At 44.2% G+C, this 18,368-nt stretch overlaps 1 protein-coding gene across 2 annotated transcripts in view; it reads left to right on the top strand.

Moving 5' to 3' along the window:
- The window catches only part of RTTN (rotatin), a 71,925-nt gene extending 55,745 nt beyond the window's left edge, over positions 1 to 16,180 (top strand). For both annotated transcript variants that reach the window (XM_086469011.1, XM_086469012.1), the window contains exons 40-49: positions 324 to 535; positions 3,785 to 3,890; positions 4,927 to 5,021; positions 8,583 to 8,660; positions 9,294 to 9,420; positions 11,149 to 11,348; positions 12,021 to 12,288; positions 13,528 to 13,631; positions 13,997 to 14,066; positions 15,779 to 16,180. In XM_086469011.1, the coding sequence (XP_086325137.1) occupies positions 324 to 535; positions 3,785 to 3,890; positions 4,927 to 5,021; positions 8,583 to 8,660; positions 9,294 to 9,420; positions 11,149 to 11,348; positions 12,021 to 12,288; positions 13,528 to 13,631; positions 13,997 to 14,066; positions 15,779 to 15,861 (1,343 nt within the window). In that variant the 3' untranslated portion in view covers positions 15,862 to 16,180. The remainder of the gene's footprint in view (positions 1 to 323; positions 536 to 3,784; positions 3,891 to 4,926; positions 5,022 to 8,582; positions 8,661 to 9,293; positions 9,421 to 11,148; positions 11,349 to 12,020; positions 12,289 to 13,527; positions 13,632 to 13,996; positions 14,067 to 15,778) is intronic.
- Positions 16,181 to 18,368: the final 2,188 nt, after the last annotated feature.

Genomic DNA, 18,368 nt, shown 5'->3' with positions numbered 1-18,368 from the left:
ATGAGCTGCGGAGTGAAGTGAGGGGAGTTCAGAAAGCTGTTGAACAAATGAGCGATTTAGCAAATGGAAGCTGGTTTTTTGTGTTATAGTCAAATTAATGCAGAGCAGTTAATTCATTCAAACTGTAAAACTCAAACTTTTCTTTCTGAAACTTTTAAAGACTTCCCAAACGCATAGCATCTGTGGAATTCCCTGTGCAGTGCACAGGTGTAACTGCTGCTCGGCTCCGCACTTTCTTTGATAAGTCTTTCTGAGTTGCAAAGCGCTTCAGCTTTATCCGGGATGAAATATCAAAATGTTTATTTTTCTGTTTAACCTTTCAGATACCATTTGTGACTGTATTCATCTGTCAGCCGCGTGTCCTGCTTTGTACGTGGCTAGTTTACAGTTCCTCTCTGGCCTCTTGAATGAGGAAGGAAGAAGGCAGCTCCAAGAGAAACAGAGTCTGTGTCAGAGTCCGACTATGAGCTTTCTTCTGGATCAGGCTGAAGGATGCCAGGCGTCAGTAACTCAGCTTACCACGTTAATTATTCAGGTATTGAAAATCTGATGATGTGATTGCAGAGTACGTTTTTGCACTTCTGTATTTTGCTGAAAAGGATGTAACTACCTGATGAAAAGTCACTTCTTGCTGGCTATGAACCAAGATGTCTTTAATTTGAGACCTCTGTTACACTTGCTTTTGAAACTCAAGTAATAAGCTGAAACAAATGCAAAGCAGCAGCTTCCAGGAAGTGCCTTGCAAGGCAATCACGCTGCAGCAGCGTGGTGTGAACCTTCTGGAGGGAAGATGGTGCATAGGTGGAACGTGTGTGGCCGAATACCGATATGCTTTTTTTTTCCTGCTTTTCCAAACATGTAATGAGATTGTTAAGGCTCGAGACAGCATTGTTCTTAACAGCTGCCGTCATAAAAATCATGAATCATTAACCCTTCTAGTTCATTCCCTGATAGTGTAAGATCAGTGTTGTTGCACTTAAGGAGCATATATTAATGTGTTTTCCAAACCAGTTTTAAATTGGCCAGGTAGCATATTTTCAGTAACTCTTTTAGGAACTTGTTGCCTGACATAATATGTATATTGGTGACAAGATATTTTTTTCCAAATACTTATTCTGAATGTTCTGTCTGTCTTAATGTAATCTCGTTATTCTTATTTACACATTTATGTACTGTCCTAAAGGATTCTTTTATTCCTTTATATTTAGATACTTCACTTACTTACAGACTGTTAAAATATCTTCCAATACTTAGGAAAGGTTATATGTGAAATTTGTCTAATTTATTTTCCCTCACAAATTTATCTATATACTCATTTTCTTCTTTAAATTACGTGTGGTTTGTCACTAACAACAGCAGTGATCCACGACTAGAAGTGTAGTGTTTGAGACACGAGTGTTTCATAGTGTCGTGTATGCTATGACTTCTGATGTTCTGGAGTCAGGGTCTTGTAATATTTTGTTTCTGTAAGAATCACATTTAGAACTATTTTGCTATGTAAAACAATATTTTTCGAACGTGTGTTAGTGCGTTTCGTATTGCGTACAGCTGTCCTAGTGTCGTTTGATCTCCTCTCTTCCCACGGCTGCTGAAGTCTGGTGGGACAACCTCTCTCCTGCCCAGACAGGCCCTGATCTAGCCAACGTCCCACGGACGTCCCTGCGGTCCTTTGCTGCTGGGTCGCACTGCTGTGGCTCTGCAGCGTTCATGGGCCACAGCGTCCTGTCCGCCCAGACCCTGGGGTCTCTCCGGGAGGAGAGGCTTCCTGAGGGGGCCCTCCTTGGCGTCGCTGTTCGGGCCGCTACAACAAGAATTCCCTCTGCCCTCGCCAACTGATTTCGGATCGTTTCAGTGCAGAGGGATTTCCTGGGAGGACGTGATTTTCAAAGACACTGACAGCAGAACAGGGGCACTTCGCTGAAATCCCGTAATTTGCTAAATAGCCTGTTAGGTTTTTGTATTTAATGCTTATGCATGTGCCTGAAACTGACCTCTTGGCTCTGGCGCAGCAAATGCGATTGCGGGCGAGTGTCAGAGACAGACGTGTTGTGTTGTAAGCCGTGTTCCCCCGTGCTGGGCCCAGAATGCCTAGCTGGTTTCCAGACTTGGCCAGCAAGAGGTGGTGGTTCTTAGGGTGACCGCAGGAAAAGTCTGTGCAGCGGAGAGTTAACTGCAGCCAGGCCCGTGGGAGTACCTGGGACGCTACGACAAAAGCCGGTATCTTACGATACCCAGACTCTAACTTGCTCTGTTCAGAGCTGTCGGTGACCCTTGCGCTGGGCTCATAAGAGAGCTCAAACGATAAAAAAGTTATGAAAAGTAAAAACAGCTACCAACTTAATAGGACAAAAGCCTTTGAGGGGGTGAACCACAACACCTACATTTCACGTTATGCAGGATTGAAAGAACTCAACATTTTGGCTTTTCCTGGCTTGTGTAAATTAACATCAAGTTTAAACTTGAAGCTTTTTATATTTTTAACTACTCAAACATCTGAATTCTTTAATTTGGAAAGAAACCACCACCTACTAGTACAGAAAAATAGTTTACTTAAAACATTCCTGTGTTGCTGATAGCTTTGAGATTTCACCTGGGATCTAGTAAAAGCAGTTGTAGTCTAAATGGGAAATATTTTTTTGTTAGCTATAAATGCAGAAGCCAGTCCGTGCTTTGGTGCTGTAATTTGGTGTCAGTTGCCCTTATCAACGAGGGCTTCTTTGAAGTTACTGACTTACTAGTCTTGACCTTTTCAGTCCTGCCCACACTGGACACTTCAATGGATGATTACTCTAGAGCATACACTGGTATTTTATTGCGTACTGAAATTTGAAAAATCCGTTAGGCAGTTACTAGCTAGAGTTCTAAAGCCAGTAACGGGTGATATGTGTGATGTGTGTAGAGGTGTAAAATCCATGAGGTCCTGTGGCTAGCTACTCATGAGATAGATCTGTCTGAAGTATTCCGTTTTTCTTAAGATGCTCTATTTTTTGCTAACTTTAAAATATATTTTTCTTTCTGGTATGATCCAGCAACAGCTGTTATTTTACTGTACTCTTCTCGTTACAATGCATTTCCCGTTATATTGGATGTCAGTATTGGAATGATATTTTAGAGAAAATGGCTAGATGGACAAAATTCTCTAGTGGATAATATATAAAGCACAGGCAGCTCCTTGTTTTTCAACTGTCTTGTTATATGACTCCAAATAAATATTCCTTTGAAAGCACAGAGATTGTATTCATGTTATTAGAAATACAGTGGTGCTCACAAAGGCCTCACAAAAATAAGATGAATGGCCATTTTTCTCTGGCTGAAAGAGTATCTAAAAAAAAAAAAATCATCTGTGTCAATGGTATTTTTATTCTAAAGAATTTCACTGATCTTTAATGTCTCCTCTTCATCATTGTGTGGAAGGAAAGAGATGGCACCAAAGGCATGTCAGTGGATTGTCTGAGATTGCAGGCCTGAATATTAGGAAGGTCTGTAATGCCAGGGCAGGGAAGCTAGGCTTTAGGAAGGTAGAATGTTTAGAAAAGAGTAAGAGAATTGGACTTAGGAGCAAAAAAAAAAAAAAAGAAAAAAAAATTTTACATTTTAATTAGAAAAAATAATGAAACACCTTAATGCAGACAGGCTATAAACATGAATATAGAGACGGAGAACTCTGTACAGCAACGTAGTGATGAATCACCCAAGTGAAAGTATGACAACATCTTTATAGATATGAATACTGCTTTTAATATGGACACTTGTCATTTCGTTAATGAAATTGCATTATTTGTAGGTCTGTGAAAGAAAATCTTCAAAGGATGTGCTGAAAGAAGTTGCTACTAACGCACTGCTGTCTCTGTTAGCTGTCAGCAAACATGCCCAGAAGTGTGCTTTGGAAGGTGAGCATGTCAAAATGTGCTACGTGATTTACGAATCAAATGCTTGCAGGTGTTACACATTTTTTTTAAATCATAATTTTTTTGTCAAAACAAAAGTCCTAGTTTTCAGTGGTATTTTTTGCAGATTTTACAGAGAAAGCATATTAATAGTTTTCAGCCACGGACAAAATACTGTGTTGTAGCCAGTCTAAAAATTTGTGGTGAGGTCACAGCTCTGTGTTAGACTGAGAAGGGAAGGTCCCAGCGCGGACCCCTGAGGGACACCACTTGTCACCCATCTCCATCCAGCCATCGAGCCATTGACCACAACCCTCTGGATGCCACCATCCAGCCAATTCCTCACCCACCGAACAGCCCACCCTCAAATCCATATCTCACCAATTTAGAGAGAAGGATGTTGTGGGGGACCGTGTCAAAGGCCTTGCAGCAGTCCAGATAGATGACTTCAGTAGCTCTTCCCTTGTCCGCTGATGTAGTCACTCCATGACCTCATGACAAATTGAAGACTCTAGGTCCCACGAAAAGAGCCTACCTCCGCATTTCGCACTTTGAGTCACCCGGACATTTGCTTGCCTTTGTCTGTCCTCAGATGGAGCAAATCCGCTGCAGTTAGGGAAGGGCTGGGTAAGATGAATACATGCCCTCATGGCCTCTTGAAGCTTCAGTCTTCTAGGCAGTGTTGTTGGAGATACCCTGAAGAGTTATGAGTTGCTGTCCCCTTCCTCCCAAATCATCTTCCCCTCTCCATCTTATTAGCCCTTCCTTTGGGCATTCCTCTCACCGGGCTCAGGTGCAAGAGAACCCAAATGTGTTCTTGCTTCTCGAGCTCATTCAACTAGGCGCTCTCCATCTCGGACACCGTTAGTGACTTCCTGGTATCAAGAAGATAACCATATATTAAGAACTTGCAGAATTTGGTCATCTCAGTTCAGGAGGGTAACAGTAATCAAGATCATTGCAAGAAAGGCATTTTATGTTTCATGAAGTATTTTTGATTGTGAATGAACTTCTAAATGTTAATGTTTTTGTCTTCCAGTTGACCTGATAGACAGCTGTATAGAAGACATGAAACATATTCACACACAGCTGAATGTGGATTCCCTGAAGCCTGGGAAAGCACAGAAAAAAAAGGTAACTATGAAAACCAAAAGACTAATGTGATAAGGCACTTCCCAGCTCTTGGTTGGTTGGGTTGGTTTGGGTTTTTTTCTTGAGACAGATACTGTTGGTATGTGTCACAGCTGAGAGAGTAAATGACAACTTGTGGATCTGGATATTGGGGCTTCTTTACGATTCAATGATTTTTTTTTTTTTACCAACTCGGTTATCTCTCTCACTCACTCTCCCACCCAGAGTTATGTTTGCTAGGTCTCCCTTTTCCAACGGGGAGATGACTGCTGGTTCAGGAGAACAAGGCAGGAAATCACATCAGTTTGTGCTTTGCAGCTGCTCAGTTGCCAGCCTGGGGTGTTACTGGCCAGAGCCCCTGGGCGTGCGCTGGTGTTTGTTTCCAGGCATCTCTGGTCTCCAGGATTTTCTCCCACTTGCAGGATTGTTCCTCCCGCCAGGATCTTCACATTCTTCTTTTTGGGCCCATTACTTTCTTTCAGAGACCATTCCTTTTCAGGAGTCCTCTTTTTGCCACCAGCTTCTCTTTCCAGAGCTCTAAGCTCCTGTTTACCTAACTTAAGTAACCTCTGTGCAAAGCACAACCCGTGGTCAGCCTCTGAACTAGCGGTTCTGTCTCGTGTCTTTTCATTAACTGGAGGATTCAGGACTTCCCACTTCTAGTCCTGGTTCCCGAATTAGCAGCTAGCCCACGCTGGTTGAAGCCCGCAGGCTTCTGACTGAGGGTTTAGGAGTTCAGTTCAGACATTCGCACACATGCACGTTCATCCACATGTCACCTGTCGGGGCTCCCAATTTATGATGTTTGTTTAGCCTACAACAATATCTGGGGGTACTGTGTTATTTTCAAACGTAGTTGGACTGTAGCCTTGACGTCATGGTCCTGTCCAGTCCAGCTGATTTTTCCCATCTTGTTTCCACAATAATAATTTGCTGTTTCTCAGGTTTTCTTTCGCAGTGTCTTTCAACCAGTGCTGGCCATTCTGGTTTTGTCTGTTCCTGTACCAGTCAATCTCCCTCCCGCCCCAAAACCACTTCCAGTCTGCTTGTGCGTGCAAGTCACAGTTTTTTTTATTCTCTACATTCTCACATTATCTGGCTTCCAATTCTAATTCTTTTCTTGTCCTGCTCCGTACTCGGTCCAGACGTCTCAGTCTCTTGTCTTCAGACTCAGTTGTCCCTGGCTTTAACTTCTTGTCAGAGATCTTGTTGTTGTTTGTTTTTTTTTCACCTCATACTTGTGGTCCTGCCACCACCTGTACTACCAGTCTCTTTTCTCCATTCCCAATTTCTTTGTTTAGCCTTTTTTTTTTTTAACCTCCCTTCCAGTTGTTCCAGCCTCTCACATCACCCAGCTCTTCCTTACCACATCTAGGCATAGATTATTTGTTGCCACCATAACAGTTTCATAAGATTTTTGTTGCCATCTGCTTGTTTTCTACCACTTTTGTCGAAGAGAGTTATTCAAATACAGACAATAGCCTCTGCTGTCAAGTTTGGTATCTTGTCCACTCCCACATAAAGCAGAAATTGCAGAAAACATCTTCCTGCAGTGTATTTCTGAATTGTTTGAGCTCAGCAGTATTTTTCTCTGAGGCGTTGGCACAAACAGACATTAGCCTTGATTTGTGAGAGCGTGAGACTGTGTTTTATAACAATGAGCTCTTAAAAGATTTTGAGTTTGACCCTGACATTTGAAGGCTACGATATGTTTTCTTGATCTCCTGAACACATTTGTTATCCATTCTTTGAGGGGTGGGGGTTGAAGGGTGTCCTGCCCTGGGTATGTCCAGCAACGTTGAAGTCAGCTGGTTCTTTATATTTCTTGGGTTGAGAAGGGGGAAGCTGGGGACACTTGCTCCTCTGCTAAATGTAGGAGAAATTTAAGATTTGAAAGAAATTGAAGGAAAGGAGCCTCTGAGAAAGGTCAGAAAGACTGTTTAACTAAGATCTTTGAAAGAGATTTGCAAAAAACTTTGTGGCAGGTTTCCTTGCTGAGCTGGGACTGTAGGTTGCTACAGCCCGTGTAAGCGTGTGGTGTCGCACGACAAGCCGTCTCGTTTCACCTGAGGGAGCTGGGGCGCTGTTTCACAGGCAGCTTTCGTGGCTGTTCACAAAGCTGCCCCTCAGCTGCCCTTCGAGGCACAGCCCTCAAACTGGAGTTATCAGACCTTTTTCTCTTTCTTTTCTTCTAACTGTTGAAAAATGTGTTCAACCTAGCTTCGTTCTCAGGGCAACTGAAGTATTTTACCCGGTACTCCTTTTCTTCTTTTTTTCCCCCAGTAATTACTGTGATGCTAACCAAGGGCATGAAAAGTATTCACAAACAGCCAAGCTTCCAAAAAAACCCTCAATGTAGGTCTTTGTAAAAATCAAGGTATCCTAAAATAAATACATACAGTGCTATCAACACAATCTAACTTTTTCAACCTCTTAGAAGTTTACACACTAAGCATAAATTGTAGCTTGTGGCTTTCTGTAGGATTTGCTTCTGTTTGTCTTTATTAAATAAATACATACATATGGAAGTTCTTGAAGGAACATCCTGGAGTTAGCATTTTATTTAGCTAAAAATGAGACAGACCAGTCATGAAACGCATTTGTCATGATGCCCTGTGTGTGTCTTGTTGATCTGCCTCGCCTGACTTTCATTAACTTTTTTGAGATAGACTTTTACTTCCTCTCTAAATGTCATCGACTGTACATGATATGATTTATAAGCAAGCGTTATTGCTTCACCTTGTCTGAGATTAAGCTTGAATCCTATTTTACATTTTTGTTCCTTTATGCTTGATAGAACAGAAATGGTCTCCTGTGGTGAACAAGCTTACTGGAATTCAGTCATCTTTCAGAAGTGGTTTAGGATGTCACCTGATAGAAGTTAGGGCAGCCACCATTGGCCTTTTAGTGTCACGGTGCCATCATGAAGATAAATTTTTTTGTTTACTTGTGTACTTGAGTCTCGGTGTAGTGCCTCACTGTCCAGAGGTCCGTGTTTATCTTTGTAATGTTCTTACCAGGTTGGAAATCACTCCCGTTAGTAAGGACAGGGAACTAAGACACTGGGAATACGAGGATGGATTGGTCTGACCAAGTGTAGAGGTCTGCAAGACAGAGCTAGTTTATCCTTAGTTTTATCCAAGGAGAAAAAGAAGTGCTTCTAGGGAGGGATTCCTTTGACTTGTTTTAGACCTCTGCTTTAGAGTGGAACAAATACCCAGAAAGGGTTCCCACCCACTCCTCAGGAGGAGCAACAGAAATCAATGGAGCTGTGCATGACAGGCCTGGCTTGGCCAGATCGGTGACCCTGCAGCAAATAGCATCTGTGGGTTACAGAGAGAGGTGAGGATGACTCCCAGTGTGCTTGCTGTCCGTGTCTTTGGTGTACGTGTTTAAAGCTAGCTGAGGTGAATCCTGCCTGAGACCGGCAGGAAACTCTGCTGACGAGACGTGACCCAAGCGTGGGTGCCTGAGATTGGCACCTCTCCTTTGAAATCTTTCCTCCTTGTACAAAATTCATTCTGGTTTTATGTTGATAATCTTCCAATGTTTTTCTCTGCATAGGAGGATAACCTTATCAAGCAGTTAAGGTGTTCTATGCAGCTCCTCAGAAACTGCCTCTTTCAAAATGAAGAATGCAAAGTAAGTATTCTTGTACCGAAATAACGTGAGCACGGTCAGTTAGTGAATGAAGATCATAATTATGGGTTTTGTTCTGCTTTGAAATTATTTTCAAGCTGGCTAAATTTAAGTTTGATATTAATGGCAAGAAATACTTCAAGCTTCATTATTATTCCCACTTCCTAAGAATATTTCATACGTGCATTCAGAACTCAATGTTCATATTGAAACATCATCTCCCAAGGGTTTCAGATAGCTGTCATCCTTTATACCTACTTCTGCTTTGCTTAATCAAGAATTCCAGTTTTCAAAGCATATAATGTGAAAAATGGATGGGGAGAAGAGTGTGAGGCCACAAGGAAGGTGCATAAGAGATACACTTCACATCTTGGAAAGCAGATTTCTCTCCTTGTTCCTCTCTCCTTTTTTCCTTTCCCTTTCTGAAAGACCAAAAAACCTCCAAACAAACAAAAAAACCCTAAAAAGGAACCCCTAAATAATAATTTGCCATTTACTTTTCTTTGTCCCTTTAATCTTTTAAAGCAAACTAATGGACGCAATAAGATAAAAATATGCTTTTCTCTCTCTATTTGTACGTCATTTTCAAAGTATCTGATAGTACAGTAGTTTAAATTCTTCCTCGTGTTCTCGTAGGTGGCAGCACTCAGAGCTCACCTCGTTCCTGTCCTGCATTCGTTGTGGCCGTGGCTTTTAACGGACGACCCCTCCATGCTCATAGCTCTGCACTTGCTTTGTGTCTACACCGCCAACTGTCCTGCAGGTAGGAGAGTCACTCTGTGGTGTAATACATCAAAATAGTTAACTAGAATAATTAAGGCAGAAAAGCTTAATAAAGGGAAAATAATGTTCTTTACTACTATCAGAGGAAAGTACAAAAGCACTGGTCCGTCGGGGTCTATCAAGAGTTTGGATTTTAATACATTCCAGGCTTTGGTTCAGCTCCTGTCTCAGGCTGTTGGATTTAGCAAGAGTACAATTGTATTAAAGGATTAAATAGCATTTGATTCGTGCCATTGTGTTTGAAGGTTACGCTGAAAGTCCTGCCAAGCTGAATAGTGGGCTGTGGAAATGCTGCTCTAGGAATCCTCCCACAGTGTGTCAGGGCTGTATACAGCTTGTGCTTCAGCCACGAGAGAGGGAACATTCGGGTTTTGAATGCTCAATAATGTAATTCTGTATTAAATTTCTTCTGTTTATTTATGCATTGGGGTCAGTAGCTTGTATTTGTATATTTTTCATAAAGATTCTCTTCTTCATTTGAGGAAACCTTTTCTTTCCCCTGATGAATAATTATCCCCACTCCTGGAAGCCTGTTCTTTTCTAGTACGAATTTCTCTCATTCTATATCCTCGTTGTTGACTCAGGTATTGATTTGCCAGTGGCTTGAAGAGACATATAGGTACCTGTTGATTTCTCCCTGTCAAGATACCATAAAAGAGTTAGCATGGTTCTAAAGTGTATTAACTGAACAGTCTCTGAGCTTTTGTACCCTCTTTTGAAGTTAGTGTTTCCAGACCTCAAATGAGCTTGTGAAGCTTCTTTTTTCACAAAGACTTTTTTTAATATGGACTGGAGACAGGTGAAGTGTGGGTTAGCCACAGGATATAACATTAGAATGTAGTGTCCTGTGGTGTACTGGAAATCAAGCCGAAGTTCTGATCCTCTTGCTTGTTTCTTAGCTCTGGGAGACTCTAGGCTGCATTTTTCTTTTCCTTGCTAATAAGGGCAAGTGGTTTTAGATTAATCACGGTTTTTCTTTCTGTTCAGAATAGCTGGCTTGTGAGGTGACCCAAACTCACCTACTCTGGTTAAGCTCTCCCGCTCAGTGTAGTCAGTGAAAAGCCTGTGGATGATGGTGACAGCTAAAACCTGCCGCACTTGAGAAGTTAGCCGTTGGCACAGGTGGCGGGTGCCACAGAGCAGAAAGGTGTAACTGTGTATTTGTGCACAAACCTCGAGTTGGTGACTGAGCTGTGCCCTGCCGCTGCACTGACTGGAGCCCGTAGCTCCGAGGCGTCGGGCTGGGCATGCTGCCGTGGTACGGGGCAGTGACAGATGCAGAGAGCGCGTTGTCTTCTCAGGAAAACATTTTAAGGGACTCAGTAAACCTTTCCGGTGTGGAGACCTCTCTGAACCAGTTTCAGAGGGTCCCTTCAGGCTCTGGTGCCAAATAACGGTGTAATGCCTTAGATGCAGCGCTGGGGTTCTTAAGGAGAGTTTCTGAGGGAGCGGTGGCTTCCCTTTAGCAGCAGAACGGCCCCGAGGCTCTAGAGCAGTGGAGCCGCCGGCGCCGGTTCCAGCGAACTGCCGTGGCCAGGCGCGTTTCTGTTCACAGCACGTCCCGTTGGCTCCACTGTGCTTCAGAGAGCAGGACCCCAGTCCTTTAAAAGTCTTGTCTCCATCCTTGAGCTCCTAGGCTGCTCTGTCTACACCTTCTTTTTGATGTCTCCGTGCATTTCCCGTGTGATAAAGGTTTCGTTTCTCCAAGGCTGTGCCTCCCTGTGCGGGGCCGGCGGTGGACAGCCCTCCCTCCCGCCCGGGCGGAGCGCAGTCGGCGCCTCGGTGGCGCACAGCGTCCTGAGACTGGCTTCCCAGCTGCCCGGCGACAGCGGCCCCCTGCAGCAGGCGGCCTTCGGCCTCCTTGCCAACCTCGCGCTGTCGCAGGACTGTAAAGGCGTCATTCAGAAGGTGAGTGAGCAGCGCTGGGGACTCTTGGCCACGTGATGGATGCGCCTTCCTTCTTAACAAGCCCTCGTGTCGCGGTGCGGGTGTCCTGTGGTCGGCAGGGATCCTCTGCGGGCGGCACAGCCGTTGGGTCTGCTGGGTGAGTTGTCTTCAACGCCCATCTGTACGGATCGTAATCGCCGGTGAATCACGGAGGTGAGCATGCAGCAGAACAGCCGGCACCTGAGTAAACAGAAATTAAACGTTGTACAGATCATCAGGTGACCTCTAAAAATGGTAGTTTTAGAGAAGTTGTCCTACATGTCAGGAATCGGCTGTTAGGTGGAAATCTCTTATTATAGAAATGTGAGCTTTTTCCCTTTTTAATTTGTATGTCGAACGATCCTTACTCTGTTTAAAGAAATATATTGTGTTGGGTCAACTTTTGTGTATCTACACTGCATAAATCGTTCCAGAAGAAAATGTATTTTACCACATTAACTTTTTAACAGAGATGTGGACTCTTTTTCGTATGTAATTCTTTCAAAAGTCCTTGACTAATAACAGGCTCCCTGAAATATGTAACTGAAACACCAGTACTAGGTTTTGGTCACGTGCGCAGACGGGAGTGTCAAACAGCACTGAACAAACCACAGAACACTGTATGTTCTAACACCTTTCTTCTTCTTCTGGCAGAGTAACTTCCTGCAGAACTTTTCGTCCCTTTCAATGCCCAAGGGAAGTAACAAGCATCCTGGTAACCTGTCCGCTCTTTGGCTGAAGCTGCTGCTGAACATATCTTTTGGAGAAGATGGACAGCAGATGATCATGAAGATAAATGGCTTTTTGGACCAGATCGTGGAATTGTGTAAATCCAAACACAAGAGCAGCCAACATCTGGCACTTCTAATTCTGCACAACGTGTGTTTTAGTCCAACCAATAAGCCAAAGATATTGGCTAATGGTAAGTATCTGAAGGGTATACGAGCTGGTTTATCCTTGGAATATCGTGTCTTCTGGAATACCATATTTTTGTGGCAATTTGGGTTACTGACCAAGAACTCCATAGCATTATTTAGAAAAGCATTTTTATAAAAATTGTTTTTGTGGAAGTAACTATAGAACATTTGTTTTGGCAGAAAAGCAATTAAAATAATATGTAGCAAGGGCAAAGCAAATAAAAGTGGTTTGTTTTTTTTTTTTTAAAAATCAAGATTTATTGTGAGACCGATCATTTGAATGTAGTAACACGTTATGAATGAAAGGATTTTTGCAGTTTCCTGAAACAGCTCGTTTTTCTGGGGGGGATTTGAAGGATTCTTCGTGTCAGTCAGTTTGAGATCACTGAAGTTCCTGCTTTTCAGTTGGACAAAACCTGGTTCACTCCTGCACGTCACGGGTGCTGAGACAGACTGTTTTGTGTTCTGCCGTGTGCAGAGAGCCTTTGTGATAGTGACAAAGTGACGATGGTGGCACCTGCATTACCGTAGCAACACGCCCAGAGCTTGTGTCCCGGTTGTTTGTGAAAGGCGTGTGTGTCCCCCCGTTCAGCTGCAGGAGTGCCTCTGTCTCTGTTGTCAGGTCTCAGCAGGTTTTCCGTAGGGTCCACGCTTTTCTTTCCCCCCCGAGGTGCTGATGTGCTGCCTGCGCGGAGCGTACGCTGTTCAGTTACCCGGTCCCTGGACTTCTGTTAGGAAGTGCAGCAGGCGCCTTGACGAGTCTGGCTTCAGGGCGAGGCAAGGAAACGCAGGCACCTGCAGCGGGGCGGGGGGGTTCTCTCGGGTTACAAATCCTCCACGTAATAAGTACTAAGGAAAACAGAAGCATCTTAATTGCCATCCTGGTGCGGCGCTAATTGGGGCTACTGGGAGCTGTAAAACAGTTTAGTGGCTTCCTCCGTCCCTGCGCGTGGCTGGTGGCTGTGCGCAATGTGCGTGTTTTATAACTGGTGGCTTGAGTCTTTGGCATTGCTTGGTTTTGTTTTGCTCTATTCTTTTTAACACTCCTTTCAACGTAGCCTGCCGGTTTCGTGAGCATATTTAAATTTAATTAATCCGATAATAAAGTTTCTGTAATTCTTCTGCCATACCAATACTTGTCGCAGAAATAAGTGTTCTCCAAGTATCAAAACACTGAGATGTATAAACATATCTGTATGCTTTTGGTGATATTTTCTAGATGCTTTTTTAATTTTTCCCATTAGATAAGGCGATTGCAGTGCTGTCTGCCTGCTTGGAAAGTGACAGTCATGCTGTTCAGAGAATAGGAGCAGCTTCACTCTGGGCCTTGCTTTACAACTGTCAGAAGGTTAGTACTTGAGAAATACCTGAAGAAATCGTGATGTTACTTTTATTATGCTGTGAACACTACAGTAACCTTTAAGTAAATAAAAATAAAAGTTTACAGTAGTAGTTCCATTGTATGATTTTAATCGCATAGCTGCGCAGGCCGGGAGGTTAAACGGCATGGTGAGGTGGCAGCTCGTCCTCTGTGATTTGAGACTGCTTTTGTAAAGGCAGTCTGGGTGATGGTACAGTCATGTGCTGATTCCAAAATTCCTGCAGCTCATGTTCTGCTGAATTATTGTCGTTTTCTGAACTTTGTCGTTGAAGTGTGAAAATGTGAGGAAGAAAGTCAAATAGCTGTACTTTGTGTGTTCATGTGTGCTACAGGCAAAAGTGACTTTGAAGAATCCATCGATAAGGAGAAGAATAGATGAGGCTTATTCTTTGGTGAAGAAATGTAAGTCTTATCTTCCAACTGGTGCCAGCTCTTGGTTTTCCATCGAGTAGATCTTCAATACATTTCAGTTGGTATCATCACAATAAGGCTTTGTTGTGCTACAAGCTTTGGAAAGCATGGTTTGTCTCTGAATCATGAGTAACACTAGGGTTTGTGGGGAGGCATCTCACAAGTACAGGTACAGGACAATGCTTCTTGGGAAAGCGATTACCAGTAAGACCTCGGGTAATTGCAAAGGGCCATTTCTGAGAATAGGCCTGGTGGTACTTGCAGCAAAATGCTTGCTTTGCACGTACACTTCTGCGTTAATGCTTAAGTTTAGTGGTAAGAAAAATTGTTGGTTTAGCGTTGACTTCGCTTAGCAGTGCTCAGCCTCACCGTGCTCGGCCGCATGAAGAGGGCATCAGAACAGGTCATTGTGCCAGTCTTCAAACAGCGTGCGGTGAGCAGGGGCGTGCTGAAGGCTGGGGTTTTGCCCCAGGAACTGAACAGAACTGCTGTACGAGAGGCGGCCACCTGCAGCTCCGGGGTGTTCCCGGTGCAAGGTGCTCAAACACTGGTCTGCAGCTGGAGCTCCAGCAGCCGAGTAATGCGCTCACTGGTGGTTACTCACATCCAGACTCTGGCCTTGCGGAAACACGCAAATGTCTCATTTTAAGCCGAGGAGTGTTCCTACTGACTTTAATTGCTCCACAGATGTGCTCAAATAGGTGTATCAGTGGGGGGCTCATAGCTTTTTTCACAACAGAATTGCCACAAAGTGCCTGCCTACGCTGAGCGTCGCTTGTCGGTGCCCGAGGAAGGAGGAGATGTGTTTTTGCTAGAACATCTCATGATAACTCTTCCTGCGCTGTCGCCCAAATCCATGGATTTTGTCGGCGTACTGTTGTTTCAAACTCATGCTTTACCCACTCCATCGTTAAACGTACCGTAACGCAATGTTTCATATACTGACAGTGTGTTAGTAAAGAGGTACGTTGGTGGTGTTCTTTATAGCATAACTACCGCTGATCAGAGACTTTTCAAAATATTCTGTTGAATCAACAAGGCAGAAATAGGAGCTTTTACAGACCAGCCCCTCGTAATATTAATCCCTGTTTATTTATGTGCTGCTTTAGAACATAGAGTCCTAGACTGAAGTATTTTTTTTTGGTTCACTAAACAATTAAATATCAAAATATTGAGTGTGAAAGATTTTATGCAACTGTAATTGTTACAGTTTACAGTCATGTGACGTGGTGATCTGTGGTGTCCTGCGTTAAGGTTCTCCCCTAGCCTACCCTAGTAAAGCTTTGACCACGTGACAGTGATAATTGGGCTGAAGTGGGAGTTTGCTCTTCCGAGTGCAAGTGGGGGAATTTTTCAACGTGGCTATTGTTATTTTGCACTTCCCACTTTGTCCTACCCAAGGAGAAGCTGGGGAAGAACAAGGCATGACCTCATGGTAACAGCATAGTTGAAAGGTGGTTTTCACTGTTTTTTGTCCCAAGCAAGTGGGGCCCTGGAGAGCTGCGAGATGCCAGCCTTTTGAAAAGCCCAAACAGCGGGCTTGGCAGCGTGCAGGGTCAGTGCTGGGTTTGCTACTCGTGATACTGAGGTTAAGATCCCAAAATGGCATGAGTTCTGGCAAGGCGTCTGGTGCGATCTTGGAGAAAGTAATTTTGTGTTAAGGTTCAACGAGAAATTCAAATCTTGTTTTTTCTTCCTTTTAGCCCCTCCACAGCCAGAAGATGATGAGCTACACGCCTACTATGTAAAGTGCTTGGAGAACGTAGTGCAGCTCCTCGATTGTTAACGATCGATCGACAGGTGACTTCATGCTAAAATTGGACAACTCATTCCGGGGGAGCCTGAGATTTAAAGAAAACACCTAATTCACGGATCTGTGGCAGCAGCATGTGAGCTATGGACGAAACGTATGAAGCCTTTGAGGAGAGAGTTCATCGCTTTGAACCAAAGAGACCGCGCTGAGTGTGGTTCAAACCGTTTGTGCTGTAGCCCCAACGGGAACTGGTGACGGTGCTGCTCCGTGAAGTATGTGTGCCGCGGGCGAAAAGGACGTGCAAAATCGGCGTTTTCCTGAAGTTATGCATTGAAATTGTCACTGTAAAGGATTAGACTGGCTGGGTTGGGTCAGCCTTAATAAAGGGGTGTTTAATGGGGATCAGCGTTTGTCGCCGGCGGGTTGTGACTTGCCGTGGGGCAGGGGCGCGCTCGGGTGGCGGCACTGGCGTGTCGGCAGGCACGGTGCGCAGGGGCAGGGCGGCGAGGCGGGGCGGGGCGTCCGTCCGGAAGGAGCCTTCGGTCCGGACCGCCGCCGTTGTGTGAGGTGCTGCCAATGGAAAAAGCTCTCAGTTGCTGATGTGACGGGTGACAGGCACGTTAACACAGCGGTTGGTTCAGGGTGTGGGGTACGTGTGTCGCTTCCACTCACGTTACGGTACCGTAGGAAATATTTGAGACACAATCTGTTGGTTTCCAGTTTATGAACGCTTCCCGTCCCTTCCTTGAGGAAAAACCCAGTCTGTTCTCCAGGGCTGTGTTTCCTTTGAGCTGCTACTCTGTAAGTAGTGTCGTAAGTTTTTCAGTATTTAGTATTTAGCACAGTATTCTGTGCTGAATGAGTTTGAGAGGAAAATCCGTTGATGCCTGAGCGCGTGACAGTTTTGGTGAAGGTGCTGCTGGAATGTCCAGCAGGGTGTTTGGACTTCCCGCAGCACGTAACGTTTTTGTTTCATGTCGGGGACAGACAAAAGTGAGCAAACAGAAAGGAAACCTTGGGCAGCCTCCCTAAAAGAGTTGTGGAGGGGCCACGTGCACCTGTAATCAGCCTTTCCTCCCGAACCGGGTGACAGAGGAGGTTTTTCTTGTTTGGTTTGCGATGCTTGTGAGCGACAGGAGACTTGGTGTTGCGCAGTGACGTAAGCACGGTGCTTTTTCTGAAACTCAGTGTGATTTTTAGGCTGTTGCCTCTCTTACATCAACAGGGCAAACCCCCCAAATTTGAACAAAGCAGCTGGTTTTTGTCCAGGTTTAAGTGGCGGCACGACTGAGGCCGGAGTCACAACAACGCCTTTGAATGTTGCTTTTAAAGCCGACTTTCTCCGTGAGAGGAAATTTGTGTCCTGGAAGAGCAAAACCAAGAAAAATTTGTAGCACGGCAATGGTTTGTTAGGGATTTGAATTCTTCCAGCGGTATTATCCAGGGCTTCTGTGTGGTTTTAACACGCGGCTTAACGCTGGGGGCTTTATCCAGGGTGCTTTTAAAAACATTTCATGGCAGAACAATGACCATGGGAAATAATTGTTATGGATGTAACCGGAACTGATTTTAAGATGCCAAAGACCATAAAAATCAATAGAAAAATCTAACTTTAGGTGATGTTGGACTTGGCCCCAGCAGGGAAAACATTATTGTATGGACAAATGCACTCGGGACTATAGCGGGAATTGGGGTCAAAATGTAATCACCCAGAACGCGGCTCTTCTGGGTGGATTATTTTATTCTCCCTCTGAACTGAAACATCTCTTAATGGTAATAAATCTCCTTATCCTCTGCTGGGAGCATATTTGCAGTAATGTATCACAAGAAAGATCCTTAACAGCCTACGCACTTTTTCATATGAATTTAAAACATTCTGTGCTTTCTCCCCAACATGCCAGCATAAATTTATTTTCAGTTAGAGAGAAAATGGTCAACTGGAAACAGTGGTAGGTGGCAAGTGCTAAACCAAGGGTTTGAAATCTAATGCTGAACATTAAAAACCCGAAAGGAAGAGAAAGAGAGGAAAAGAAATGGCATATGACGTAAAATAGCCTGGTACTGTAGTAAGTTCAAAAGACCACAGCTATGAACACTTGCAGAAACAGCAGCTGTCTGGGCCATCATAGTTTGTTTGAATTTCATTTGTTTGATCTTTATTTTCCTTTTTCTTTTTTTTTTTTTCTTTCTGCTTGGCAATGGCCTAGTTAAGGTGTGTTGTATTGCTGCTGTTCTAGAAGCGTGTTGTGCCTTACCCCATGAGTTGCGACCGAAGCACTTAACAATCAGTCAGGAGGGTTTGTGCCAACCGCCTCAATGTTGGATCTCTTTACACCAACGTCGTTACAGCACTCTGAGGTGGGGGGTTTATACCAGGCAACAATATCATTAGTGACTCTTACAAACGTGCTGCGCAGACCTGACTTCTGTACCTGTGTTTGCCGTCTCATGGGCGAATGAACCGGTAAGTGATGGATCAACGGGATTTTGTGCTGGTACGGACGCGCCTGCCCGGGGGCGATGGCGTGGCTCTCACCACG

This window comes from Leptosomus discolor, chromosome 8, assembly GCF_034619465.1.
Source record: "Leptosomus discolor isolate bLepDis1 chromosome 8, bLepDis1.hap2, whole genome shotgun sequence".
Lineage (NCBI taxonomy): Eukaryota > Metazoa > Chordata > Aves > Leptosomiformes > Leptosomidae > Leptosomus > Leptosomus discolor.
Note: the sequence above shows the minus strand (reverse complement) of the source record. Positions and strands in the feature narration are given on the sequence as shown.